Genomic DNA, 24,299 nt, shown 5'->3' on the forward strand with positions numbered 1-24,299 from the left:
CCTGAAGAGACCTCTGAGCACCTTCACAATTCTTACTCTACTTTGAAGTTCCACTTATTCACTGGAAGGCTACCCAGTGAGTCTGCTTAAAAACAAACCCAGTTTGCTTAGAATAAAAATAAAACATCAACGGAGAGGGGGCTGACTTTGCCACCTGGCTCTGCATATAGCTGCACGCAGAAAGCTACCTTAGAACCCACATTTAATCAAAACCGATTTAAGTTAAACGTGTTTTTTTTTCACAACCAACAGCACGTGAAGGAACAAATAAGCACACGCAGTACAGAACAAAGAACATTCATCACTGTGATATTTTGGCCTCTAATTGAACAGCAGTCGTATCAGCTTCCTCCTCCACCCCATGCTAGGACTGCGTGTCTTTGCTGTGCTAGGAAAGTAAAGGCAGAAACACCTGTGGTCACTAGAGATTTTACCGCAGTTCTTGCAAGAGCGCACTTGCTAACCATGGTGCCCTGGCTGTTTTCCAGCGAAGGGGGGATACAAGATTTTGCCTGCCTAGAAATCATCTAAGAAGTTTCAAAACATTTTCTTCACTTCCTGCCTTAAACTTTTGCAACAATTACGCTCTGCATTACAGCCAGTGGCTTTTAACAACTGGTAAAATAAATTCCTGTGTCTGTCATTTGCCAAGTAGCTTGATTTTTTTTGCAAGTTTGATGATGTTTGCCATTTTTACCATTTTCTGTGTGAATTTTTGAATTAACCCCTTGTGATCATTGACAAAAGCCTGAAATTGTAAACCTCGTGGATGGCACAGACCTAGGAGTGAGAACAAAAACAAGTAGTTAAGTAAATTGTATTTTTAAAAAAAGTAAAATTTTAATTCATTTCTGCTGAAATCACAAAGGTTACTCTAGTCTTGTTTTGGTTTAAAGGCTACTTCAACAGATGCTGTTATCAAATTCACATTGAAGAATGCCCTTATCACTTTTACAGTTGCCATCAAGCACTAAATAAGTGCTGGAATTTGAGATGCAAATTACCACCAGTCAGGCACTGCGACTTTCATATAAGCATTTGGTATATGCTGTCATTTCTTCAAGGAAATTTTAAGCGCAGGATGGTACCTGAAAACGAATTATCTAGCAACCAAGGGCAACAGACCACAGGCCAGATGCTGTATCAGTTATCCGCTGCCTTTGTGCAGAAAACAAGGTCTGACGCTGTGAGGTGCTGCTTGTTCCTAATTTTTGCTGAAAACAGCGATAACCGCAGACACTCAGCGTCACGATAGTGAGCACCCTTCACATCGTGTCTCTGTAGGGCCGCCGGCATTGTAAGAACAGCGCGTGTTTGGTATTGTGGTGCCGATACAGGGCGATACCCAGGTTGATACCGTGCAACTGTGTAAAAACCAAACTTGAGTGGTGCGTGTGAGCAGGGGTGCTGCCTGTGGGGAGCGTTATCTTCCCTGCAGCTGGAATATGATGTTCCGCTTCAGACATTTTGATAAGGATGCACGCAAAACGGAGTGAGTGCGCAAGTGGTCTAGATACCACCACGGCTGGCGGGAGCGGGTTTGGGCAGCCTGGAGCGGGTCGGACGTGTGAGAGGTTCCTGTGATGGAGGTAACAACTGACAGGCCCGCACCCCCAGGGCAAAGCTGGTGGGTCACTGCAAATGGCCGAGTACCATGCTCAGGCTGGGCAAGGTTTCGCCTCACAACGACGGCACACTGAGCTCCGCAGCGGGGTGCCAAGAGGTTTCTCAGTGGAGAGCCTCCTCAGGGTGAGCTGGAGGCCTGCTGCGCTCCCCTCAGAGGGGCGGCAGGGCCCTGGACCCCCACCACCGCCGGCTGTGGAGAGGGGCTGGGGCGTGTGGAGGAAGTGGCAGAAGGGGTGCTTCGAACTGTGGGATGGGGCCCACCTCTGCCCTGCAGCCCCTCGGGTCCCGCCTGGGCCCTGTCACCCCTCCTGTGGTGAATTTGTAAAGATTCACCCCAACGGACCCATTTCTTTAGTTGTTGGGGGCATTTAGCAAAGGCGCGGAGCGGGTAGAGGGTGACAGGAGACCTCCCGTCCCCATCCGGAGGGGCACAGGGGACCGTGCCGCGCCGCTGACTCAGGGCTGCCCGCGGGCGGCGCCTTTAAATGCGCGGGGCTCGGCCTCCTCCGCCTCAGGTGCCGCCGCCGCTCCGCGCCCGCCTCCCCCGCTGCCGCGCACCGCGCTTGCGCCGCCGCCGCTCGCCGTCCGCGCCGCGCTCCGCGGAGCTTTGTCTGGGCCCGGGCGGGCGGCGGAACCCCGGGGGTGACCCCGGACCCGCTCTGAACCCACGGTCGGGGGGCGCAGGCGGCCCCTTAAGGTGGACTCGCGCTTAAGGTGGACCCGCTCCCCTTAAGGTGGACCGGGCGTTAAGGTGGACTCGCGCTTAAGGTGGACTCTCCGCCAAGCCGCGCCTGCCGGGCGGGGAGGGCCGGCGCTCGGTATGGGGAGCCCCGCCTGAGGCGGCCGCCGGAGGAGCCGCGTCGGCCCGTCCTGAGGAGGAGATGGGGGAGGCCCGCTGCTGAGGAGCCAACTTCTCCCCGGCCGCTAACAATGACCAGCCCCCGGCCGCTCGGCAGGAAGAGGCAGCCCATGGAGGAGGGCGAGGTGGGGGAGAGGAGCTGACAGGAGGGGAGGCGGGGGGGGGCGGCTCCTCGGGGGGCTGACAGGAGAAGGGGGGGGCGGCGAGCGAGGGGGACGGTTGACCCGTTGCGTTTGGATCGGGAGAGGTTTAATTTTCTTTCAAGGCAGCACCTTCATCACCGCCATCCTCCTCCTCCTCGCCCCTTTGCAGCTCTGAAGCCCTGCCGGCCGCAGCCCCCCCGCCGGCCCCGGGGACCCCCCGGCGCAGCGCCATGGAGACGGTGGGAAAGTTTGAGTTCAGCAGAAAGGACCTCATCGGGCACGGAGCCTTCGCCGTCGTCTTCAAAGGCAGGCACAAAGAGGTGAATAATCTCTTTTTTTCTTTGTTTTTTTTCTCCTCCCCCCCCCCCGCTTTTTATTTATAGATGCATAGGGCCGGGCTGGGCACCATGTCCCGGTCACCCCATCCATCCCCGCTGGGCTGGGGTGGCTATTCTTAGCCTGGGCATCAGCCCCCGGTGCTGGGGCGGCTCTGGTGATTGTAGGCGTATTTATTATTATTTATTATTGTTATTCTGGAGTTTCTTTGGGAGGCAGGCGTGTGTGCCAGCAGGACCCAGGCAGGTGGCTTCACCTTGCGGCTGGCCGGAGCGGGGCCGGAGGCCGGCAACCTGCTGCCGAGGTGTCCCTGGCCCTTACCTTGAAAACAAACGAGAGAAAACATCCCCCCACACTGTCTGTGAAGTGTGTAGAGACCTCTTGTTGTGGGGTGTTTTTGTTGGGTCTGTGAAGTTTTGTCCTTTTCCACTTAATTTTTTCAAGAGGAGGGGAAATCGCTCGCTGGTAAATAAAAGGAAACCAATCCGGCCGTGGATTTTCCATTATTAGGGCTTGGGATAAGCCAAGGCTCCCACAGTGCGTTTATTTCTAGTGATTAAATAAGAGGATAATCATCGTATAAAGGAATAACAAAAAGCCAAACCTTGGGCTGACAAGCATAATTTGGGTAAGGGCAAGTCTGAACAAGTGAGGGATAGGCATTAGGATATAAAGTGAGGGGCCTTTACTGGTGCTGCGAGACACTTCTTTCACTTAAGAGGCTGCTTATCCTAATGTAAATTAATGGTGAAATTTACATTTATTATTGAATTACATATGCACTTTTTCAGAAGCCTGAGCTGGAAGTAGCTGTGAAATGCATTAACAAGAAAAACCTTGCAAAATCTCAAACTCTGCTGGGGAAGGAAATAAAAATACTTAAGGTAAAAGTAGACTGACTTGTTTTCTTCAGGCTTTGTTCTGTATGTCCTTTGTTGTTCCTAGCTTATGGTCTTTGTTTTGCTTTTTCTAGGAATTGAAACATGAAAACATCGTTGCCTTGTATGACTTCCAGGTAAATACATTCAGTTACGGCAAAGCATTCGGGATTTGGGAGAGGCTGAATAGGGTTTGTGGAATTTCAGTTTTTAACAGATGTTTGTAATCAAACACGTGTGTTCTGGGAGGGGGGAAAAAAAAAGTCTTGTGATAAGTTAGGGAAAGATAAACAAACATGCCTGAGCAGATCATGTATTAATTGTTGTCTGGACCACAGAACCCTTGCACAGTTGGGAGTTGAGGTGGGAGCTCCTGCTCCCGGGATGTTATGCAGTGAAATGCAGTGTTTGGTGAATATTATGTGTTGGAAGCGACTAAGTTCCCAAAATGTTAGAAATAAAATTACAGTAGTTATTCTTGGAATGCCTTCCTTTTTATTTTCTTTCCCTGGTCTGGATATACTCCCTAAGAAAATTTCTTTTTCCTAAGCTATGTAAAAATAGTGTGAGCATGACTTTGTAGCATATGATTGTCTTCAGTTCCAGAGGATTTTCATTTGCATTTTTCTGTTGTCCTTGTGGCAGTCACTAAGTGTTAAAAATTGCAGCAGACATTTTTAGATTATTGTGGTTTCCCACAGTTGCTTTTTCCTTCAAAGTCAGCTCTGAAGATCTAATCTGAGGGGCTAAAACTGATCTGCTCTGAAACCCAAGTTATCCAATTACTCGTTTTGTTGTTTTTTTTCTCCCCCCTTGAATTTTGAGTTAAAAACAATGCCGCTGGGTCATGGCGCAAGCTTTCTCTGACATTTGTGATGCTTTTAAAAAAAAAAAAAAAAACAAAACCAAAAAACCCCAAACCCACTGCAGGATCTAAAAGCCTAAAATGGAGCCCTCCTGCTCCTGGATGGAGGGGCTGGCGCGCGGTGCGTTGGTACAGCTTGTGCCGCCCCAAGGTCTGGTGTTTGCCAGCGATGGGTGCGTGATCGCTGGACCCCCCGGCTGGCCCTGGGGTGGCTTATCTGGAGCTGCCTGCCCTGTCCCTGATATCACATGTCCCGCAGGCCGCCGTGTTTGTTGACATTCCTCCTTCTCCCGTGGATTGGCTCCGGTGGCCTCCGCGTCACCCCAACACGAGTCCCAGCCGGTTGGTACAGCCTAATTGCAGTGCCTTCTGGGTGCTGTAGTCTCCCCGTGTCACCCTGGCCCCGGGGCTGTGTCACCCACCCTGTCCCGCTCCGCCGGAGCAGGGGGTCACGGCAGGGTGCTGCAGGGAGGGGACCCAGCTCTTTGGGAAGCATTTTGTGCCTGGCATTGCTTTGTCAAGAGGTGGAGGTGGGGGATTTCAGGCTGCGCTGGGAGGGGAGGCTGTCGGGAATGGGATTGCTTCTTGGAAATGTCCTTTAGTTGCTCCTGAACCAGCCTTTAGAGCTGATCGTGGGAAGCAGTGACCGTGTTTGGCCTGATGCGTGCTCAGAGAGCCGGGGCAGTTTCCTCTGGGCACAGGCCACCTGGGGCATTAGGTCTCATGTTTTTTTCATTCTCCTCTGTACCTTCTAAGTTTACTTAATAACTTTTCAGTTGAGGGAGTGAGTGCCTGCTCCTGTGCTTCCTCTATAGTTTGCATTTGTATGAAGCATTATGCTGCCGGATTTGCTTATTGCAGGTCTTTCAGAACCTTTGTTCATGTTCTACTCCTCGCCCTGCTTCAGATAACTGCCGGGTAGGAAGGAGCTCAAAGATGTTTCCTGCAAGAGGAGTGATTTCATCACTGTTACAACTGCAGCAATGCATTTTTTCTCCTTATGTGATGGCAAGTGAGCTTTAGTTAAATTCTGTGTATAGTGGTGTAGCCTGGTGAGGTATTAGCAAGTAAGATACCACAAAAGAGGAACATGAGAATGGTCCTGGGCTTAAGGCATGCCCAAGTGTGTGTTCAGTTATCAGCTTTGTCAGAGAGTCCTTGTATGACCTGGGTAATTTGATTTCTTGTACGAAATGACGTGACTTGGGTGGCACTGGATGTTATATAGTGCTGCCAGGGTGTGGAGTCCCCTCTGGTGTAAGGTGATGGGTCATCAGACAGTCTGATGCGTTCCACCTGCCTCGGCTGTGTGTGTAATGTGTCTGTGTGACCTTGCTCTGTGTCCGCTTAGGAGTCGTATGGGAGTAAATTACTGCAAAGGTAAAAGCGCAGTTCTGTGGAAGGCTGGCTGCTGCCCACCTTGCCTTACTTTGTGGAAAATACTGATTACTCACCTTCTTCCTCTGATACAAGATTGGTTACTTCATTCATAGCTGCATATATATTTACCCTCGAAAATGTCATAGTTGCAGTTAATTGAGCCCTTACTTTCAGGCTTTCTAAAACTGGAGAGGTTTATTCTTGTATTACAACATCATAGAGCAAAAAGGAAAAAATATTTCCTGTGAATCTTAAGGTTGCTCTGTAGCTTTTTCTGTCATCACATTTTGTGTCGTCCCTGCCTCTGCGCCTCCTGTCAACAGTAACTTTAACTTTTACTCGCATGTTCCTTACACACAAGGAAATGGTTGCCAAAACCACAGTGGCTGTAAGCAAGTGATTACACCCAATGATGCTTTCGTTCGTGTTTTCCTGGTTAAAAGCTAATGCTAAGCAGGCCTTGTACAAATCAAGATTTTTGATGTAATGCCAGATTTGCCCCAGACAGATAGTTGCAGTGCCGATATTTAATAATGACAGCAGCTCTCACCCTGACACACTTGCTTTATCCTTCAAATCCAGGAAAATTGCTGTGTTCCTTCTTGTTTCATAGATCTTTGTGATATTGGTTCATAAATAATGGCAAAATAAGAAGCTTCCTAGGAATAAATGATACTGCTGAATGTTTAATGCATTAAACTGCAGTGTCTGGACTTTTATAGATCCCCTCACTAGAGTCCTAAGAGCAGCATCATTACATGAGACTGGCTCACAAAATGAAATATGCATATTCCCATTATTATGTGCTCATGTATTAATGAGAGGTGCTGTGAATAGTCTAGGAGCCTAATGCGAGAACCCCTGCTCAAAAAGAGGATAAATCGTATTGTATTGTGTTTCTAAAAGTACTGTCTGTTTTAGTGTCTGGGGTTGGTGGTGCAGACCTTTCCTAGGCACAGGAGATGTTTGGCATAAAAAAGAAATCATATTCCACCGTATGTGGAGCGCATTAGTTGCTGCTGAGCAATCCCTGACTCCTTGGCTGGCTTGCGGAGAGGCTGGAGTTGGGGTCTCCAGACTGCAGCAGTTGAGGGGAGTACAGCAGTTTAGAGGGACATCTGGATCCCAGAAGACTTTTTACTCTGTTTGAAGACAGCCAAATGAGGCCTTGTCCCTTAAGGTGGAAATTTGTGACAACGAGGATACAAATGGTGGTTTCTGCTGGGTGAGGACTTGGTCTGGAAATGAGGTTTCTTGGAAAACGGATTTCCAAAACTCTGAGGATCAGCTCAATTCGTTCACACGTGTTGACACTGAAAGCTTAGCATCGTGTGGTGTGTGGGACTTGGTTTGGTTTCTTTTGTGACTCTGGATGTTGAGTCTGTGATCAGAGACCACTTGATAAGCCAAGGGGCTTCAATGGTAGGAAGGTAACTCTTGGACTTGTTGGGTCCTGGGAGCACTGTGTGCTAGACAGCTTCTTCCAGCACTAGTAAGAAGTAAGTTCTTAAATGTAGCTAAGATCTTTGGAGCAATGGGAGGTCCTGGGTACGTTTTCTTCCCTGTTCTGTGCCAGTTGCCTCAGGAAGGTTGGTTGAATATGTGTCAACTGAAGATCTCACATGTAGCTCTGTTGGTGCTAGGGCAGAAAATCTGCTATTCCTGGACATAAATCATGCTTTGGATATTAGAAAGTGTTTTCCTGCATGAAATGGTAAGGGTTATTTTACTGGCACGTTTTCCCTAGTTGTGTGCTGTAATCTCAGCTTGCTTCTTAAAGCAGCCTAGCTATGACTGTGCTTGTGTGGGTATCAGGTGATTTTTGTGGGGTTTTTTTCTCTAATTTTTGCATGGGTAGGATGGACCAGTTGTGGAAACATAGCTGTTAATGTCATGCAGGGCACTGTGCTGCTGAGTTTCTGGTTCAGCCTACGTTACCTGAGGGTTGTCTTCCCATAACTTTCTGTCACGTTGGCTTATCATACTCACCAGCTTGGGATGAGCTGAGAGGAATGCTTAACTCGCTCATGCAGTACAGACTCACCAAAAATACTTTTGCTGGGGTGACTGTATCACCTGGAGCTCCTGGAGACAAAGAACACAGAGTCCTTGCAGTGCAGTTTTTCTTGTGCAGATGGATTAAGGCATGGGTGGCAGAACACATCTCAGCTTAATGATCAGTCACCCTGGGCTGGTCTTGAGAGCCAAGTAATAACAGGCTGGTTCTGTTGTTGCTGTATAGAAAGTCCTTGTGATCAATAGGACCTGGCTTTTGGGCTGTGATCTTCTGTTGTGCTCTCTGCACCATTGCCCTTTTCCAAGACGGAGCCTTTAGCCGCTAGTCCACATCTTGCGTACGTGCCTCCTGCTGTCCCCTGGGATCTCCGGAGCTCCATGTACGGCAGTGTCCTTTGGTTTGCCCTCCAGCTCCGCTCGCTCCTGCTGCAGCGCTTTGCTGATGAGTGTGATGTTGGATGAATCAGTGTTGCTGCAGTGTCACCTCCCTGCCTCGCCACCTCTCGTGCCACCTAAGGCAGGATCTTCTGTTCCTCGGGCACTGCTGTTGGGGTGCCCCATCTTGGGAGGCAGGGCTCCGCTGTGACACTTGGAATGACTAAGGAGGCACTCTGTGCCTGGGAGATCACACTCCTGAGGTCAGGCTGCCTGCCTGGTTAAATCCTGTTTTAATTCCATCCCCAAGCGAAGCTGGCAAGTTGCCTGGTGAGTGGGAGTAAAGTGCAGGCTTCTCTGAACTGCCAAGCAATCCTCTTTCTGTTGGTGCTGCGGACAAGAATGGGGTGTCTGCTGTCCTGCTCCATCAGCATCCTCGCATCTGTTGGAGGGAATCACTCTGTTATTGAAGATTGCATCTGGCTTAATTTAGAGCTAGAAGGTGAAAAGGACAAAAACCCAACCACCCTCTGCCAGTAATTTTGTAGGATGAGGCTTGAGAGTTTAATGGACCAAAATGGCTATGTTTATGGAGAGCAGAGAATTTTACAGTCTTGAACTTGTATCTAATGTTGGCTTCGCTAGCTGAGTACCCCACTGTGCAGGTCACAGAAACATCTAGCAAATGCTGACCACTAAATATAGACCTCAGAGAGTCATGGGCTTTTTTTAGAGGGAGTGGTCTTGTTGCATTTCTGAAGTCATGATCACTGTTTTACTCATCCTGTGTGTAAAGCACATACCTGTGTTCCTCTCACATGATTAGGATGTCATGGAAGAGCCGGCGACGTGGAAGTTAATAGCCTCTAAAGCTCCTGTGGAAGGTGGCATTACTCAGACTATAATGACAGATTAAGGAATGTTTCCCAGGAGTAATCGGAAACTGGTAGGCTGTTTTGTTCACAGTTTGACAGCAAAGCTCTGGTAACGGCTAAGGTGCTATTCGTGCTTCTCTTCTTGAAGCTCTGTCAGTGTTTCAATTATGAAAATTTCCACTGTTTAAAATCCTTGTGATGATTGAATGCACTTGGTTGGAGTGAGGAAAGCAAGGAGGTGGAGATTTGGAAGATGGATGGGAAGAGGTGCCTTCTAATCAGTGGCTGGGTAGGATTGAATTCAAATGGAGACCCACAGTTTGAATTTCTTTCAAATATTTATAGGTCTAAACCAAAGCCCAATTAAAAGATTTAATTTTGTGGTCAGACTGGACTTGACCCTAAACTGTGAAACTGCAATAAAACTGTGTTTCAAAAGCTCATCTTAACGCTCAAGCCTGCGTAGAGAACTGAGGGTACAGTTCACTTTCATGTGTGTTCCTTTTTCCTCTCCCTTGCCTGCGCCCCCTGCCTTCCCACCTCTTGATACCAACTGAAAAGCTTTTGCTCAACAGGCAGACCAGCAAATGCAGGGCTGGCGTTGGTGGTAGGAATCTGAGCTGGATGGCTCTGGTTTGCTTTGGGGAAACTCCTAGAGAAGCTCTGGGCCTCTGAAGAGGACGTGTGTCTTCCACGAGCCAGGCCGAGATACAGTGGGAAATGAGAAGCCAGGCACGGGGGTGGCCAGCAGAGGTGGCGGTCTTTGATCTGCAAAGTCAAGGAGAGAAGGTTTTTGGTTTGACTTTGTTTTCAAAATAAGTATGTACTTTTTTGCTTGTTGCTTTTTTTGGGTTTGTTGTTTTGTTTGGCGTTTTTTTCCTGTTATTCATGTTCATGTAGCAGTAGTAAATGGCGAATTTGATGGAAAGTGAATATGAGTGATGTGGTCTTCCAAGGCAATGTTTCTCAGGTACAGACCTAAATATACTTGGCTTAAGAGAAGCCATCTTAATTGTCTTCAGACGTTATAGTTTCTCTCTGAGAAATTTAATGTTAAATGTCCACAACAGAATCCAGGGAAGAGCCCTGCCAACAGGTAGCTTTAGAACCTCTTTTGTGCCTAGTGTATAGCAAAGAGGTGCTTTAACTGTGTGATGTCTCCTGCTTAATGATGTGCAGGCCTTAAATACCACCATAAACATAAAGAGATGCTCTCAAAATGCAAAGTGAGGATCTCCAAGCTGTGTTTGTTTATTAAGCAAGGTTGTTTCAAGGGGGGGCTGATAGAAATGAATCAAATTCTGCATCGCTGGTTGCTTAGGGCAATGATGTTCTGTCTGGCTGCAGGAGCACCTGGCTTGTCTCCTAGCATCAGAATAACAGGAGGAATTAGGTCAGCTGAGCTGGCATGCTAGAGATCAACCAGACAGTGTGGTTCCGGTGGGGACAGTGAAAGATGCAGAATTTTAAGCGATTAGAGATCCTATTTAGCAAAGCGTCTTACATCTCCAGGAAGGGAAGGCCTCCCAGCTGCTTCGGTGTGTGCTGGTGGCCCAGTGAGAGCTGCTGGTGGGATGGGAACCCCCCGGATGGCAGCGGAGGCTGCAGGGTTCCCGTGCTTAGTGTCCTGGTGCACACCACTGGGCAGCTGGGATACTTTCTTTCTGGAGGCTGCTTCATTTGTGTTTGATATTTTTTTTCATTTAGTTGGCAACAGTAGCCAGTATGTTAAATATGTTCAAACATACTTGGTTCTCCTTGTTTTTTAAATACTGCAGATTCAAGCCCATGTTACTCTATCTTCTAGTAACTGGATTTTTTTTCCCCACTTAAATTAAGATCGTTTTTATTTGAAAGAAAACCCATGCTTTTTTCCTTTAAACTCCTTGTTATAACACCTTTGTGCTGTGTGTTTGTTTTCTTAAATCTGGTAAATGAAGTATGAAATAAATGGATGTAAAAGAGGCAAGTCAGTCATGCAGCTGCCATAGAAAATCCTGTGGAGGCTGGGCCTCTAATTTCCAGAGCTGCTTAAAAAAAAAAAATAAAAAAATTCCAGCAGGGTATCAGATTGTGTTTGGGATATACCTACCATTAAAAAACCAAGCCATTCCCAGCTTTATTAGTAGAACTACATTAGTTGGTTCTAAAATCAAACTTCTGTACTGCGTTGCTTTGCTTGTATTTGCGCCTATCTCGGTAAGTGAATGTGTCTCAGTGAGTGTGTGATTAAAACTGAAACGATCACTCTTGTAGCCTGCCTTATTGTCCGCCTCGACCCACAGCACTCCCCCCACTACTCCTGCTCTTTGGGCAGGCTCATAAAATGCAGCTTTATGGTATGCAAGGATTTCATTCCAGTACATGTGACTGAGCTTAAGGTAATGGGGAATTCAACCTTAAATGTTCATTTTATAATGTGACTGTGATACAGAAAGGAGATGAAGATTAAATGTAGAAAAGAAAATTGGATCTTCAATAATTTTATCATTGTTTTTAGAATTCTGAAGTTTCCTCTCTTGGTAGCATTAACATAGTGCATTTCCATTTGCAAAAAGGAGCTTGCTTTTGTTTACAGAAGCTTCTAGGTCTTATTCTGCCTGTTGGCAAAGGGGCAACTACTTCTTTCCACTCCATGTCAGAAAGTCCAAAGTTTTCAAGATTCTGCTGCTCTTTTTTCCTTTGCAGTCTCTTATCCTTGCTGGGCTGCTGCGTACAGATGTGACCTGCGGTGGGTGCTCTCTGGCAGTAATGCCCCCCGATTGCTGGCCAGCTGGGGGCACAGACTGGTGTGGGTGGTGCAGCGTTACCCCCCGACGCACATGGCTGCTGTAAGAAGTGATTCCTTTTCAGCGTACCAGCAGCGCAAGCCTTCAGTTTGCTCTGATGCGTGTTTTTGGTCTCGCCTTGAAGTTCTGTGACTTGTGGAACCTGCCACTTTGTCTCTACACTCTTATTATGACATTAATCCTATATTTTGGTTTCTGTGGTTAGGCTCAGAGGCAGCTCTCATCTTTGACTTGCTGTAGTGTGTTGCTCTGCAGAGGCCCAGTCTGCCCCTGAAGGAGAGTCGTGTTTTCCTGTTTGAGCTCTCTGCAAGCGCTGTAGACACCCGTCACCCAGCAACTGTGTTGAATCTCAGGGCTTTGATCAAGGCCTGCAGTGAACTTGTGTGGTGCCAAGAGCAGACTGCCCAGTCGGCGGGCTGGGGCAGGCACTGCAGCCTCTGCCGCCGGGAGCTAGAGGTGGAGAAGAGAGCTGGGGCTGGTTTGAAGGAAGCTGCAGAAAGCCTATGTCCAGTGGAGTAGATGGTGAAGTTTCTTTAGGTCACTTGAAGATCGAGCTGTCTTACCAGCTGTCCTACCATTTGTCTGTGGTGGTATTCATTGCCTGGCAAACAGTAGCTCCATGGGCATGACGTTGTCTTGTTTGTTTCTTTAATGTCACACAGTCAGACTTTTAGGACTGTTGCCAGGGGGATGGGAAGGACTTCCCCTCCCTTCCTGAAGCCCGTGTAGAACCAGAGGACAGCTTTCCTGATGTTTTTAATCTGCCCTGAAGTACAACCTGTCCTGAAGCAACTCATCTGTTTTGTAAGCAGAGAGTACCGTAGTACCTGGAATAGGGTAACACTGGCCCTTGGCATCATTGTCCTACTGGTACTACAGAAATTTGCCTGCTGCAAGGCTGGCCATAAACCGCCTCTGTGCTGCAGGGCCTTCTCCTGCTTGCCCTGTGCATCTGCTGGCGCTGCACATCCCGGAGTGAGCTAACAGGTCTGTAGGAAGCAGAAAGCAGCCAAGAGCCAATGCAGAAGTCTGTGGGTGTCTTGCATCTTATGCTTATTCCATGGGATCTACAGGAAGAAATTAGGAGCCCTCATTCTTTTGGGAAGTCAAAGATCTGCTGACCATGCTAATAATGCCTTTCAGTCATTGGCGCTAGGTTTTATTGATGGACCTTGATGTGCCAAAATGGGCAAAGATACTGAGTAGACTGTTGGATGATGGTATTTGTTGCTTTCATATCATCTCCTGGTCCCTGCTTGTCTGTGACTGCTACCATAACCCAAGATTTATCACTTCCAGTGTAGCCTGTACGCAAGAAGAAAGCGTCTGCCTTATTGTTATTTAGCTTCCTTATAATGTGCTAAGTCTCCTGGTGCAGGACCTCACTGGCTACACGACTTGAATCCCAAAAGTCTTCCTAAAATGTGCTTTTCTCTGGCTGTGAAGCTGTGCCTGTGTCTGAGAAACATTTTGTGGTATTGTGTGTCCGTGCAGAGTGGAGATTATACTGCAGTGAATAGGTACTTTCCTCTTCTTTCCTCCTTTTCTTTCTTCATCTCAGTTAATTGTTGTCTCTTGAATTGGAAACCTGCATGAAATGTTCCTGAGTCCTTATTGGTAAGGTTCAGAAGGAGTGAAAAGAGTGAGCAGGGCCAGACAACAGAGAAACACAATTGGCTCTGAGATACGCTTTTCTTTCTGCGTTAGGTCAAAAGCATGTGAATATCTTCTCGCTACTTGCTTTAGATCCGTTTTCTGAAGGGTGAGCATTGGTAGGTGCTCCCACAATTCAGATTGATGTTACTATTGTCTTTTATCTTGCTTCCGTTCAAATAGTTGCGTCAGGAGATAATCCTTTTTGCAGGACGGTTTTCCTTTCCCTCTGTAGAGGTTAGCCTTCTCAAGCCAAGCTGTGAGCCAGAGTGAAATAATACCAGGAGAATTTACTGTTTGGAAAGTTTCTTCCCTCTCTTGAGAACTGTGGGTTCTGTTTCCCAAGCCCAGCCGGCTTGGGAACCCCTGCTGTAGCCAGAGGCTTTACAGGTGCTGCTGGCCTAGGAATTGGTTTCTGTAAAGCAAAACTGTGTTTGCTACAGCCCATGTTTGTGACTCCAGTGCCACTGTCAGAAGAGCGATGACTAGAGGCCACAGGCCAAAAGGGCGCTGGCTCCATGAGATCCTACTGGCAGAGCAGGAGGCTGCAGTGTGCTGTGGTTCTGCAGCGAGCAAGGGAAGTAGCATTAAAAAAAAACCCAAACAACCAACCCAGAGTGGAAAAGCTTAGCTTTCAGTTGGTGTGAAGTTTATCTTCCACTGTCAGACCCTCAGCTTTATTCTATGCTGTTGTTGTGTCGGTACAATGATGAGTCCTAGCCCCATTTACAGAGACCTGCATGTGGAAATTATCTTTGCTTGGCAGCTGCTCTGGGTGCTGTTTGAGGGGCAGTGTTGTGCAGCACATGGTTGATGCCTTCTGAGAGGTACAAACCAGGAACTTTTGCCATTGGAGGGAGGCCAACAGACAGGCAGTGGTACTCTCCTCTTCAGAAGAGTAACAAAACCAGTTTTGAGGACTTGAGTCCATAGGGCTCCTCTCCTGTAGGCAGTAGGAGCCTCGTCAGCCATGTGGTGCTCAGCACATTGGGCTAAGAGAGGAGCTACGTTCGTCTTCCAGGTGTTCCTCCTGCATCCCCCAGTCTTCCTAGAAAAGAGGATTTGTGTGAGGTGGAAGCCATTCTTTGCTGGTTTTACCCCAGTGTCTTTTACAACACTGGTCCCACACAGGTTGGTGAGAACACTGCACTGCTGAGAGAGTTTTGGAGTGTTGTGTAATTAAACTTCAACTTTTTTCCCTTCCTAAATGCCTTTCTAAACTTGGTGTCAGGCAAGGCGCTGGTGTAGAATGCAGAGGAGGACTTCTCTAAGGAAGTTTCCTCTCGCAGGCTTTTTGAGCTGTGGTAGGAGGATGACTAACTGTGGGTACACCCAGACATTTCCCTTTGGACACACCTAAACACACACTTTCCAAGAAGAGGATCATGCCACCTTCCAGTAGGGGTGGAGACAAAATTTAAAGGGAGATGGGACTGCTGGGTCTCGATGTCCATAACGCCATCCCTCCGAGCGTCCCAGTGAGGAATTTTAACACAGCACTGTCCTGGGGTGATTTGTGCTCTACTGCTAAATGAAGCTTCTTCATTTCTTTGTCCTCCATCAGCAGATGTGTGTTATTTGTAGACAGTAGAGGCTGTTGCCTATTTTTACACTCAATTAAGTTGTAACTTCATCGCTGGGGCCTCTGCTGCAAGAACTACGAGTCAGGCAATGATCCAGACTGATTAATTATCAGCTTAATTTCTTTGGCGGAGGCTGTTTGGCGCAGTTGTGGAGCGTGGTCAGGGTACTGCCGCACTTTGTGAAGGGAGGAAAAGTTAGGGGGTTGCCTCTGTGCTGTTCCCTTCGTCAAGCTTGTTTAATGACAGGATTAGCCTTGGCTGCATGGACTGGCACATGTGAGTAAGAGGTTCAGAGTAAATTATCTGTAGCGCTTGTTGGACATCAGCCTCTGCAGAAATACAACAAACTGTGGTATTCTTGTTACTGATGTGGAAATGAGTGGGTTGGGCATTTTGATTCGTTTCAGAGAGACTGGTAGCCTGCAAAATTTGGCTTGCAGTATTTTTTCCTTGTTTTGTTAATGAACAAAACATAAATACTGTGGAAGGGTAAAAATGGAAAAGAAATAGTTTCTGCTCCTGAATCATCTTGAGAGAAGTCCATCAGCACATTTGGGAAACCAGAAGTCTCCTTAGACAGTTGTATCCGTTGTATCCACAGTAAGCTACTTGATGAAAGCTTTTTCCAAACAAGAGCTGGTTTCCAGGGCCCTTCCTAAAATAAATGTTTAGTTTTGTTGGCAAAATTCCTACAAATCTCTTATCTGGTAAGTTGGTCTTAAAATGCTGAAGTTGCAAATGTGGAAGTCGTGTCATCTCTGCTACAGGCATCTGCGACCTGAAAATAGGTGTTTTCGGTGTCCTCTGCAGTGGGTGTGCGCGCAGCAGGCTGGGGAGTGCGTCCCAGTGAGGCTTGGATGGATGTTCAGAGGGCGCTTCCTAGCGAGGCTTGGGTCGATGTTCAGAGGGTGCTGTGGCCAGGGAAGGGTTGTGGCAGTCACCTACTTCTCTTCTAGAAGCCTTTCAGGTATTACCCTCTTATCTCTTCACCCTGTGTTGGTGGGATAAAACCACCAACCACCAAGGTCGCTTTGAGCAGAGCATCTCCCTTGCCTGTGTAGGTCCTTATTTAACCCTCGTCGCTGTACACACTGGCTGCCAAAAATCAATGACTTGCTCGATGATGTTTGTTTGCAGAGTCTTTAAATAACGTACAGTGGAAAAACAACCAAACTGTACAGTGTACATTAGCTATTGGCCAATAACTTACTACAAATATCTCTTGGACTTAGTTTGTGTAGGCCAAGCTTCCTCTTCGTTTTCTATATAGATAGTAATATATTAAGCTTCCCCAAACCCTGCTGGCACTATACATAGTAATACAGAGAGGTACTGAGCTGCAGTGATCGCGACATGTTTAGACAAGAAGTGTCTCTGAAGAATTTGCCGTGGCAGTGATGAGCTCGGTGTGGGCTGCAAAAACCACTTCAGACACTTGCTCGTGCCCAGCAGTTGCCCCACAGTCATTCCCTGAGCACCAGCACCTTGCTTCTGGGGTGGCCTCGTGTCTTCTGCTACGTCCATGGCTGGAGTTCCCAGAGAAGTGAGAGGCCTGGTGTCTTTCATAAGCCTTGTCCTTCTGCTGTTCCTGATGAGGACAGCAGGAGCTGGTGGGCTTTAAACACTTCAGAAAACTTTCCCCTGGTCTTTGTCAGGTGCAAAGCTTGTGACAATGCCTGGGGTTTGCTTCTTGCACTGCTTCCCTGGGCTGGTGCTTCTAACCACAGACTGGTTTCCCACTTCATCTGAAGTGTGTGTGGAAGCGGATGACTTAACATGTGCTGCTTTTAAATGCAGAGATTGGAAAACAGAGCCTGTTTAAAGCAGTACTCATCAGGGAAGGAAATGCAACAAAGGCCTTCTTGAAGTATCACAAAAAATTGCTTTTTGGACAAACCAGTGACCTTCAAAAAGCTCAGCTGGGCTTGGCTTGGCAGTGCAAACAGGTAGAAGAGCTGGGGATGGCCAGCCTCAGTGTCTGGTGAATGCTTGGATGGGAGGACCCACATGAGCCAAGGGTGCCGGGCTGCCCGGTGCCCTGAGCCCCTCGGGGGAAGGTGGATGCGTGCAGCCGTAGCTTCAGTATCTCAAATCACAGGTAGTTCAGCTTCCCCTCCTCTCCCCCTGCTTCCTCTAGCCAGTCTTCCAGCAAGCATCTGGAAACTCAGATTTCATGTTGCGGGGTGAAAAGAGGACTGCAAGAGAAATGACGGGAGGTGCTGAGGACTCAAGGCATTGACAAAAGCAGTCAGTTTGGTACGGGCTTGATGGAAGGTAGAGTCCTGTGGGCAGAAGGAGATGAAAGGGGCTGAGAGCAGACAGTGGAGGCTACTTGGAAGCTAAAAGGCTGGTAGGGTGGATGCTGGGGCTTTTTGAAATTGTAGTCGGGCTCAGAAGAGGAATCAGGTGGGCAGGTGTCTAAACAGCCTGTAAGTAAAGGCAGGGTGCCTTGCAGCTCTGGAAATGGAGTGAAGCCCCTTGCTCTGCTTTGGGAGCTTCTCCACTCACCTGGGGATTGCTGCCTGCACTTGTCCAGGACCGGGCACTGGGTTCAGGAGTGGCTTCTGGCATACAGGCTTTTCTGTAGCAGGCCTGCTTCTGTCTGACTTCTGTTTCAACAAGAGAGTTGAGAGTCATTCACCCTTCTGGGTCTACCCAGGCTTGATACATTTGGCTGTTTTCTCACGCTTGTTCTCTGCCGGTGGCTCTGCCGAACGAGTGCCAGTGTGTGTTGCACAGCCACCAAAGTTCCCAGCGCGGCTCCATGGTGCTGGATGGTGCGCCATGTGGGGCACTTCTCCGCAGTATCTCATGTTGCTGTGGTCTATATACAGCCTTGCACATGCTTCCTAAGGCCACGGAGACGGTGGAGATCAGCAAAGGCTGGAGGTAGACTTTCCAGACTGGAAGAAGCATCACAGTGCCGCACCTGGTAGCAAATTTAGGAAGATGGGCGTTTGGCCTGGAGTTTGCTGGTGTTGACCCCCATGATAATCCAGAAAGCTTTAGCCACCTGGTAATAGCACTCTGTTAACGCATCTGTAGGAATTCATTGGCCGATGATGCATTTTTCACCCAAGATCTTTTCTTTTTGCCCTCAAATCATAGGTGGATCTTGCAGGCACTTTGCACCCATGGGGTTGAATTGCAGGTCCCAAAGTTGTGTGGCTCTTATCTCTCCGTTCAGCCTAGCGCTGTTCATGTGGGCACGGCTGCTATAAAGGGCCAAGTTAAATGTCGAAATAATTAAGGCTCTAAGATAGTAGTGTGCCAGCATCTGCATTGCATGCCGCTGTTAATCCCAAGAGCCCGAAAGAAACATGGAAGACTCAAGTCACAGTACAAGAGATCTGCTTGGTTAAACAGATGCACACTCAGAAAGGAATAACGTGCTTAAATACCTGGCACTTTCAAAGTAAGCAATCTTCCAGGAATTAACCTATAATGAAGTCTTTACCCTCTCTTCAGTCAGAATCATAACAGAGCACGGTTTACCTGTTTAAAAGCAAATGCAGCAGTTGTAAAGTGTGTGAAATATTTCAATGCATAAATGTTTTATTTTTTCCATTTTCTTTTTCCCCAGGAACTGGCAAACTCTGTCTACTTGGTTATGGAGGTGAGTATGTGTCTCTTTTTTTTTTGTTTTTTGTTTTTTAAAAACTTCATTTAAACAGACCGGCTTGTTACACAAGTAGTGTGTTCTGCACGCAGTCTCACCTGTGATGCTTTTGCTAATCTAATCTGCAGCTGTGTGCCTTTGAGGACTGGAGCGGTGTGGGTGAAGATAGCAGCCAGGGGGATTTTTCATATTGCTGCTGTCAGAAGGTCGTGCTGGCACAGGTTTAATCAGTCAGACGTCTTACCTCAAGGGTCAAATGGGTGTTACTGGGTAATATCTGCTTCAAAGATATGTGGAAAGTAAATTTTCTCCACACAGCTTGGCTGCAAAGCTTGTGAAAGGTTTCTTTCCTCTGCAGTCCTTGCTCCGAGGGCTTTCCTTAGTGATATGGAACGTGATGTGGGGAATTTCAGTTTTCATCTGTGGTTGCTCCCAGCCTTTCCTTAGCCAGTTTTCTGGTGGTGTCTCTAGCGGTGACCCTTCTTCTTTGTTCTGGGTTTATCTTTCACTCTGAAGTGCATGTACATGGATGTGCGCACGCACAAGAGATAGTTGATGCTGGTGTATCATAATGCAGCACAATGTGTAGGGGAAATGGGACAGAACAGGGACCTACTGGAATGGGGTTTTCCCTGCTAACTTCTGAATGCGTATTCTGACACATGTGATTGATTATGTTTAAATACTATGATAAACCTGCCGTCCTAGTGAAGCTTACTGTTTTTAATCTTTCATTTGCCTTGCATTTACCGAGCTTTCTGTTCTGTTTGCAGTACTGTAATGGTGGTGACCTGGCAGACTATCTTCACAGTAAGTAGAACAATATGGAGAGTATCCCCTGTATTCAGAAGAAAACACTGACTGTTTTAGCTCATTACATTTGCTGGGGTTTGTGGAAGATCTAAATAAGCAGATGGTGTATCTTTTTTTTTTAATTCCTGCAAAATAAACAGAGTATCACTGCTCCTCTTCTAAGAGGTTCAACCTTGATAATCATTTGAAAACTGAGAATCCATGACAATAAAAGCTAGTCTTGTAGCCTTTCCTATGTAGGTCAGTGGTGACTGTTGTCAGTAATTATGTATTTGAGTTACAGTGGCCTTATAGATTAAACATACTTTAACACTGCTAGGGATGTGGTTTGTCTTTTTCTTGGTCACTGGAAAATAAGCTATTTATACTGAAGTCTTGCAGTTCTGTAGGGTTGGATTAAAATAAGATCCCAGCAGTATATATTGCTTTCTTTAAGTTTTCTTCTAAGGATGTCCCCACATCTAGGACAGAACACATTTCTCACCTCATTGTTTTGAGGGTGGCTGTAGTGTAGCCCGTAGTGTTGCGAGGGCGATGAAAACTACTAACTTCGGGGTCTTCTGGAGAATATAGCACAGGTATCCGTGACTGTGGTGCCTTGAAGGACCTTTTGGTGAGACTGAAGTGTGTCTTTGCCAGGGAACTGAACAAAACATGCTTTGCATGTTATCCAGCGGTGTTGCTGGGACTCAGCCTTCAATCTCCCAAGCTGTTTTTCAGTGCAGCCCACTGCACAGCTACAGGATCCTGGCCTGCGTGAAAACCTCATTGCACCTGAGTGCCGAAGCGATAGGGGAATAACGTGTTTAACAAGTTGCTTAGCTGCAGTCAGACACAGCCCTTGTTTTCTGTTGGCCTGACTGTATTTTTTTTTTTTCTTTAAAGTAGTTTTCTTGTTGTTTTGCATGTTAACTAGAAGATTACTAAATGTGAAGAGACAACTTTAATCTCATTTCTTGTGTGGCTCTGGGTCATGGTTAAACAAAGTTTGTTCACGTTGTTCAAATTAAAAGCTAGTCAGCTGGATAATACTTCAGGCTCCTTATTTGAGGTATGTGATGCCTGGAAATGGCAAAAACTGAAGAATTAAAAGCTAAATTTACATTTGCCCTACAGCTAGTGTTGGTATCCCTAGAATGATTATTTGGGGCTGGATGCTGGTATCTTGCACTCTATTCATACAGAATAGAGTATCTTGCTGGTATCTTGCACTCTATTCACCATAATGAATTACGTTTGTAGACTTAAATTTTCAGAAAGGATTTAGTACTTGAAGGAAAAGGAAGGAATATTCTGCCTTTCATGTGTTTTGTTTGTTTAAAGTGTGACTGAGATAGAAGTGACAGGCATTTGTTTTTTAAAATCCCGGGTTAGTGTGCTTTGTCTCAGATAAGTGATGGTGTTTTGCATCCGTTGGTTATTGCTGTGCTTTGAAAAGAGCATCTTTGGTGGTGGTGAAAGGCTGTTACAAATACCAAGTGGAAATGGTTTTGTATTTAATACCTTCTTTTTCTCCTTGAATACAAGTGGAAATTTTAATAATGAAATGCTTTTTAAAAAAATAGTCAAACTTCAGTTTTACCCGTGCATGGGCTTTGAAAGCTAAAGTTTTTAGCTTTCATGCACATGAAATGAACCTTCATGTTAAAGCACTGGCAATGCACTGCTGGCAAAGCTGCGTAGGGAAACAAGAACACAGCTTCTGGCCGAATGATTTATAGAAACATGGGTTTATAGAAAATCTTCCCATTCATATACTGCTTCTATGTGTATGTTGTCATCTTTTCCCTTCCATCAGGCCACCAAAAAAAGTGAAATATACTGTGCAATTAGCTAGGTTATTAATACAGCTCATTTCCTTGTTTATCAAATGGGACTACCCAGGTAATTGGTGGCTAGTTTGAGAAAAGGACTATGAATTGTATTTTCCAAATAAAATTCAGTTATACCCCAGTTTGGTTTGTTTGAGTGTTACCTGGGGTAAGGTTCTATCCTTTGCCTGAGTTAATTTGAAAATGTTACCTTTTAGCTCTGTTTTTAACAATAAAAACCTTGACAACTGTAAAGAGCAGCTGTTGTGACTGGGAAATTGGTGCTTGCCTTTATTTTAAGTCTTACCATCTGTGTGCTGGTTGCCAGTAAAGAAAACCTGTCAGACAGAGATTTCCAGAGGGAGCAGTCAGTAAGGGACTGCAGCAGGAAAGTTAGTTACTCCCGTCACTGCAGCAGGGATCTGGCTCTTCCAGGTCCCAGAGCCTGGGTACGAGTGTCAGTTTTTGCATCCCATGGCTTTTTCCATTCCACCACGTGCTCCTTTGGGGTGCCTCCTCTCCCAGCTTCTGCAAGTGCTTGGGGTGCTTTTGACGATAACGATGTTTTTCCTGAAACCTCCTTTCAGAAAGTTCAGATTTCTTCCAGGGTATTTTGCTGATACGCTGGAGTCTCATCTCTATTGAGCGGTTATTGTGATGCTTCAGTTACTTCAATAATTGTGTGTTGGTGTTTAATTGCAACATCTACTTTCCCACTGACTCCTCAGACATTTTTGCTGGTAGTTCCTGTAACGCTTATGCAAGCTGCGCATGCAAATCCCCTGTTCCTCATCGAACGAGATGCTTGTAAGCTTCCCAATCCCTTCTGCCCTCTAATTACAAGCATTAGGCAATATGGTAATTCTGTGTTGAATCCAAAGGCACTCTAATTCTCCTTGTCTTCATAACTGGAAAACGTGCGTATGTGCACGTTTCAATGCAATATGGGTTTTGGCTGGGTTACGCTGTTGGTCAGCCCCATCTCTTGGATACAACCCAAGGTTGTGTGTGTTCTGCTGAGCATGACTTCTGTGGTGGTGTTCTTTCATGGTACAACGCCATTTCCCTTCTGCTGGATCTCTGTGGGTGTTGCTTTCATTTAAAGCCCATCAGAGGGTATGTTTTGAGCTGAGAGTGGCAGATTGCTGCTGTGTGTGTGGTAGAGCTCTGGGAAGCGTTACAGAAATGACCTTCCTCAGTACAGGAATAACTGGAATTCTGTGGCCTGGGGTACTCAGGAGGTCAAAGCAGGCTGATCTAGAATTTCTTCTTAAATTCTGTGAATTGTCATCGACGCAGGCTGTTATGGGCAGTTCATAAGTGCATATTCATGACCTTCCTTAAAGCTGCTTCTTGGAGAGCACTTCATGTCAGAGCAGGACGTTTCTTGGTTTGACCGCGACACATTCAAGGAGCTGTGATCTTCTCATTCATCCCAAGTGGTGTGGGGATCCTTTTGCAAACAAGAAGTGTGAGGCACTGCTGTGTAACTTTTCACCCTCTACAGCTAGGTAATTAAGAATATCTATGATAAGACTAGCCCTATCTGGAATAAATCTTCTGACATGTACAGAAGATTTCACAGGAGTCTCACTGGCCACGCGCTGCATGGGTGGAGCTGGGGGAGTTACGAGACGGGCCCCAAATAAATCAGCTTGGATTTGGACTGGGCACATGTTTAAGAGAAACTTGTGGCACCTGTGGGTAAGAGGAGAAGTTATTTTTCCTAAATAACTTTTCCAGAGTGGTGTTGTGTAACATCGGTGGGTGGACTCCAGTGCATCTACCCTTGGATCAGCTGACAAGGGCTGTTTACTGCAGTTTACCTGGCAGGTTGAACATCTTAGCACAGGCTAACCAGGGTGCTTTTTAGGTGGTTTTCATCCTTTTCCTACGCCTCAAGAGCTACAAGGCATGCAGGCCCTGCACTGACCCGCAGTAAATATTTGCTCTGATCTACTGACCTGTGTGGCCGCCGTTCCCAGGGCAGTAGTCTGAGTGCCTCATCACTGAAGTGGAGCCATGAAAATAAACACAGGGATATTATTACTTCTCAGTAATGGCAAAGTAAGGCTTGTGAAACAGCATTCTCTGCAAGAACGTGTTGCTGACCACAGACCTCCATGGGGATGCCCAGGCTTCAGTGCGGATTTAATGTTTTGCCAGCAGTTTTCTGGTGAATGAGAGATGTTCCCTTTCTAAAGGGACTGAATTACAAGTTCCCTATTTGGGATGTAGCAGGCAAAGCAAGTGGTTTCATTCTCCGCACTCTTTTTTTTTTTTTTTTTTTTTTTTTTGGTGGCTCCTAAACTGAATGAATCTTCTGTATCTTCTCCCTCTGCCGATGGTAGCTGGTTTAGATCTTTCGCAGACCAGTATCCTGAAGTCACTGAAAGTGTCAGTTGTATTTATGTCTCTGTCCTTCAGTTGGAGATTGCTGCTGTCACACAGTAGACTGATGGGCTGAGTATGAGAGATAAGGACTTTCATTTTTCTGTGTTACAGCCTGTTTGTTAATGGAGGGAGGTAAAAGGGTATGCCCCTACGCTCCCCAAGCAGCTGACTGTCCCTTCTCTGTTACTGAGGGCAGTGTCTCAATTTCACAGTCCTACTTTGCTACGCTACCTGGGTTAGTGAGATTTAATGCTGCCAGAGCACCCAACAGACCTCCATCTAAT

At 46.7% G+C, this 24,299-nt stretch overlaps 1 protein-coding gene across 8 annotated transcripts in view; it reads left to right on the plus strand.

The window, feature by feature from the left end:
* The first annotated feature begins 1,464 nt into the window (after nucleotides 1-1,464).
* ULK1 (unc-51 like autophagy activating kinase 1) overlaps nucleotides 1,465-24,299 on the plus strand; it is an 83,857-nt gene continuing 61,022 nt past the window's right edge. For 6 of the 8 annotated variants that reach the window (XM_063350698.1, XM_063350700.1, XM_063350702.1 and 3 more), the window contains exons 1-6: nucleotides 2,192-2,610; nucleotides 2,751-2,948; nucleotides 3,756-3,848; nucleotides 3,938-3,979; nucleotides 18,962-18,994; nucleotides 19,771-19,807. In XM_063350698.1, coding sequence (XP_063206768.1) covers nucleotides 2,557-2,610; nucleotides 2,751-2,948; nucleotides 3,756-3,848; nucleotides 3,938-3,979; nucleotides 18,962-18,994; nucleotides 19,771-19,807 — 457 coding nt within the window. In that variant the 5' untranslated portion in view covers nucleotides 2,192-2,556. Of the gene's footprint in view, nucleotides 1,590-2,191; nucleotides 2,611-2,750; nucleotides 2,949-3,755; nucleotides 3,849-3,937; nucleotides 3,980-18,961; nucleotides 18,995-19,770; nucleotides 19,808-24,299 lie in introns of those variants that run through there. The other 2 variants (XM_063350705.1, XM_063350704.1) reach the window with 2 other exon arrangements.

The sequence above is a fragment of the Chroicocephalus ridibundus genome, chromosome 13 (genome assembly GCF_963924245.1).
Source record: "Chroicocephalus ridibundus chromosome 13, bChrRid1.1, whole genome shotgun sequence".
NCBI lineage: Eukaryota > Metazoa > Chordata > Aves > Charadriiformes > Laridae > Chroicocephalus > Chroicocephalus ridibundus.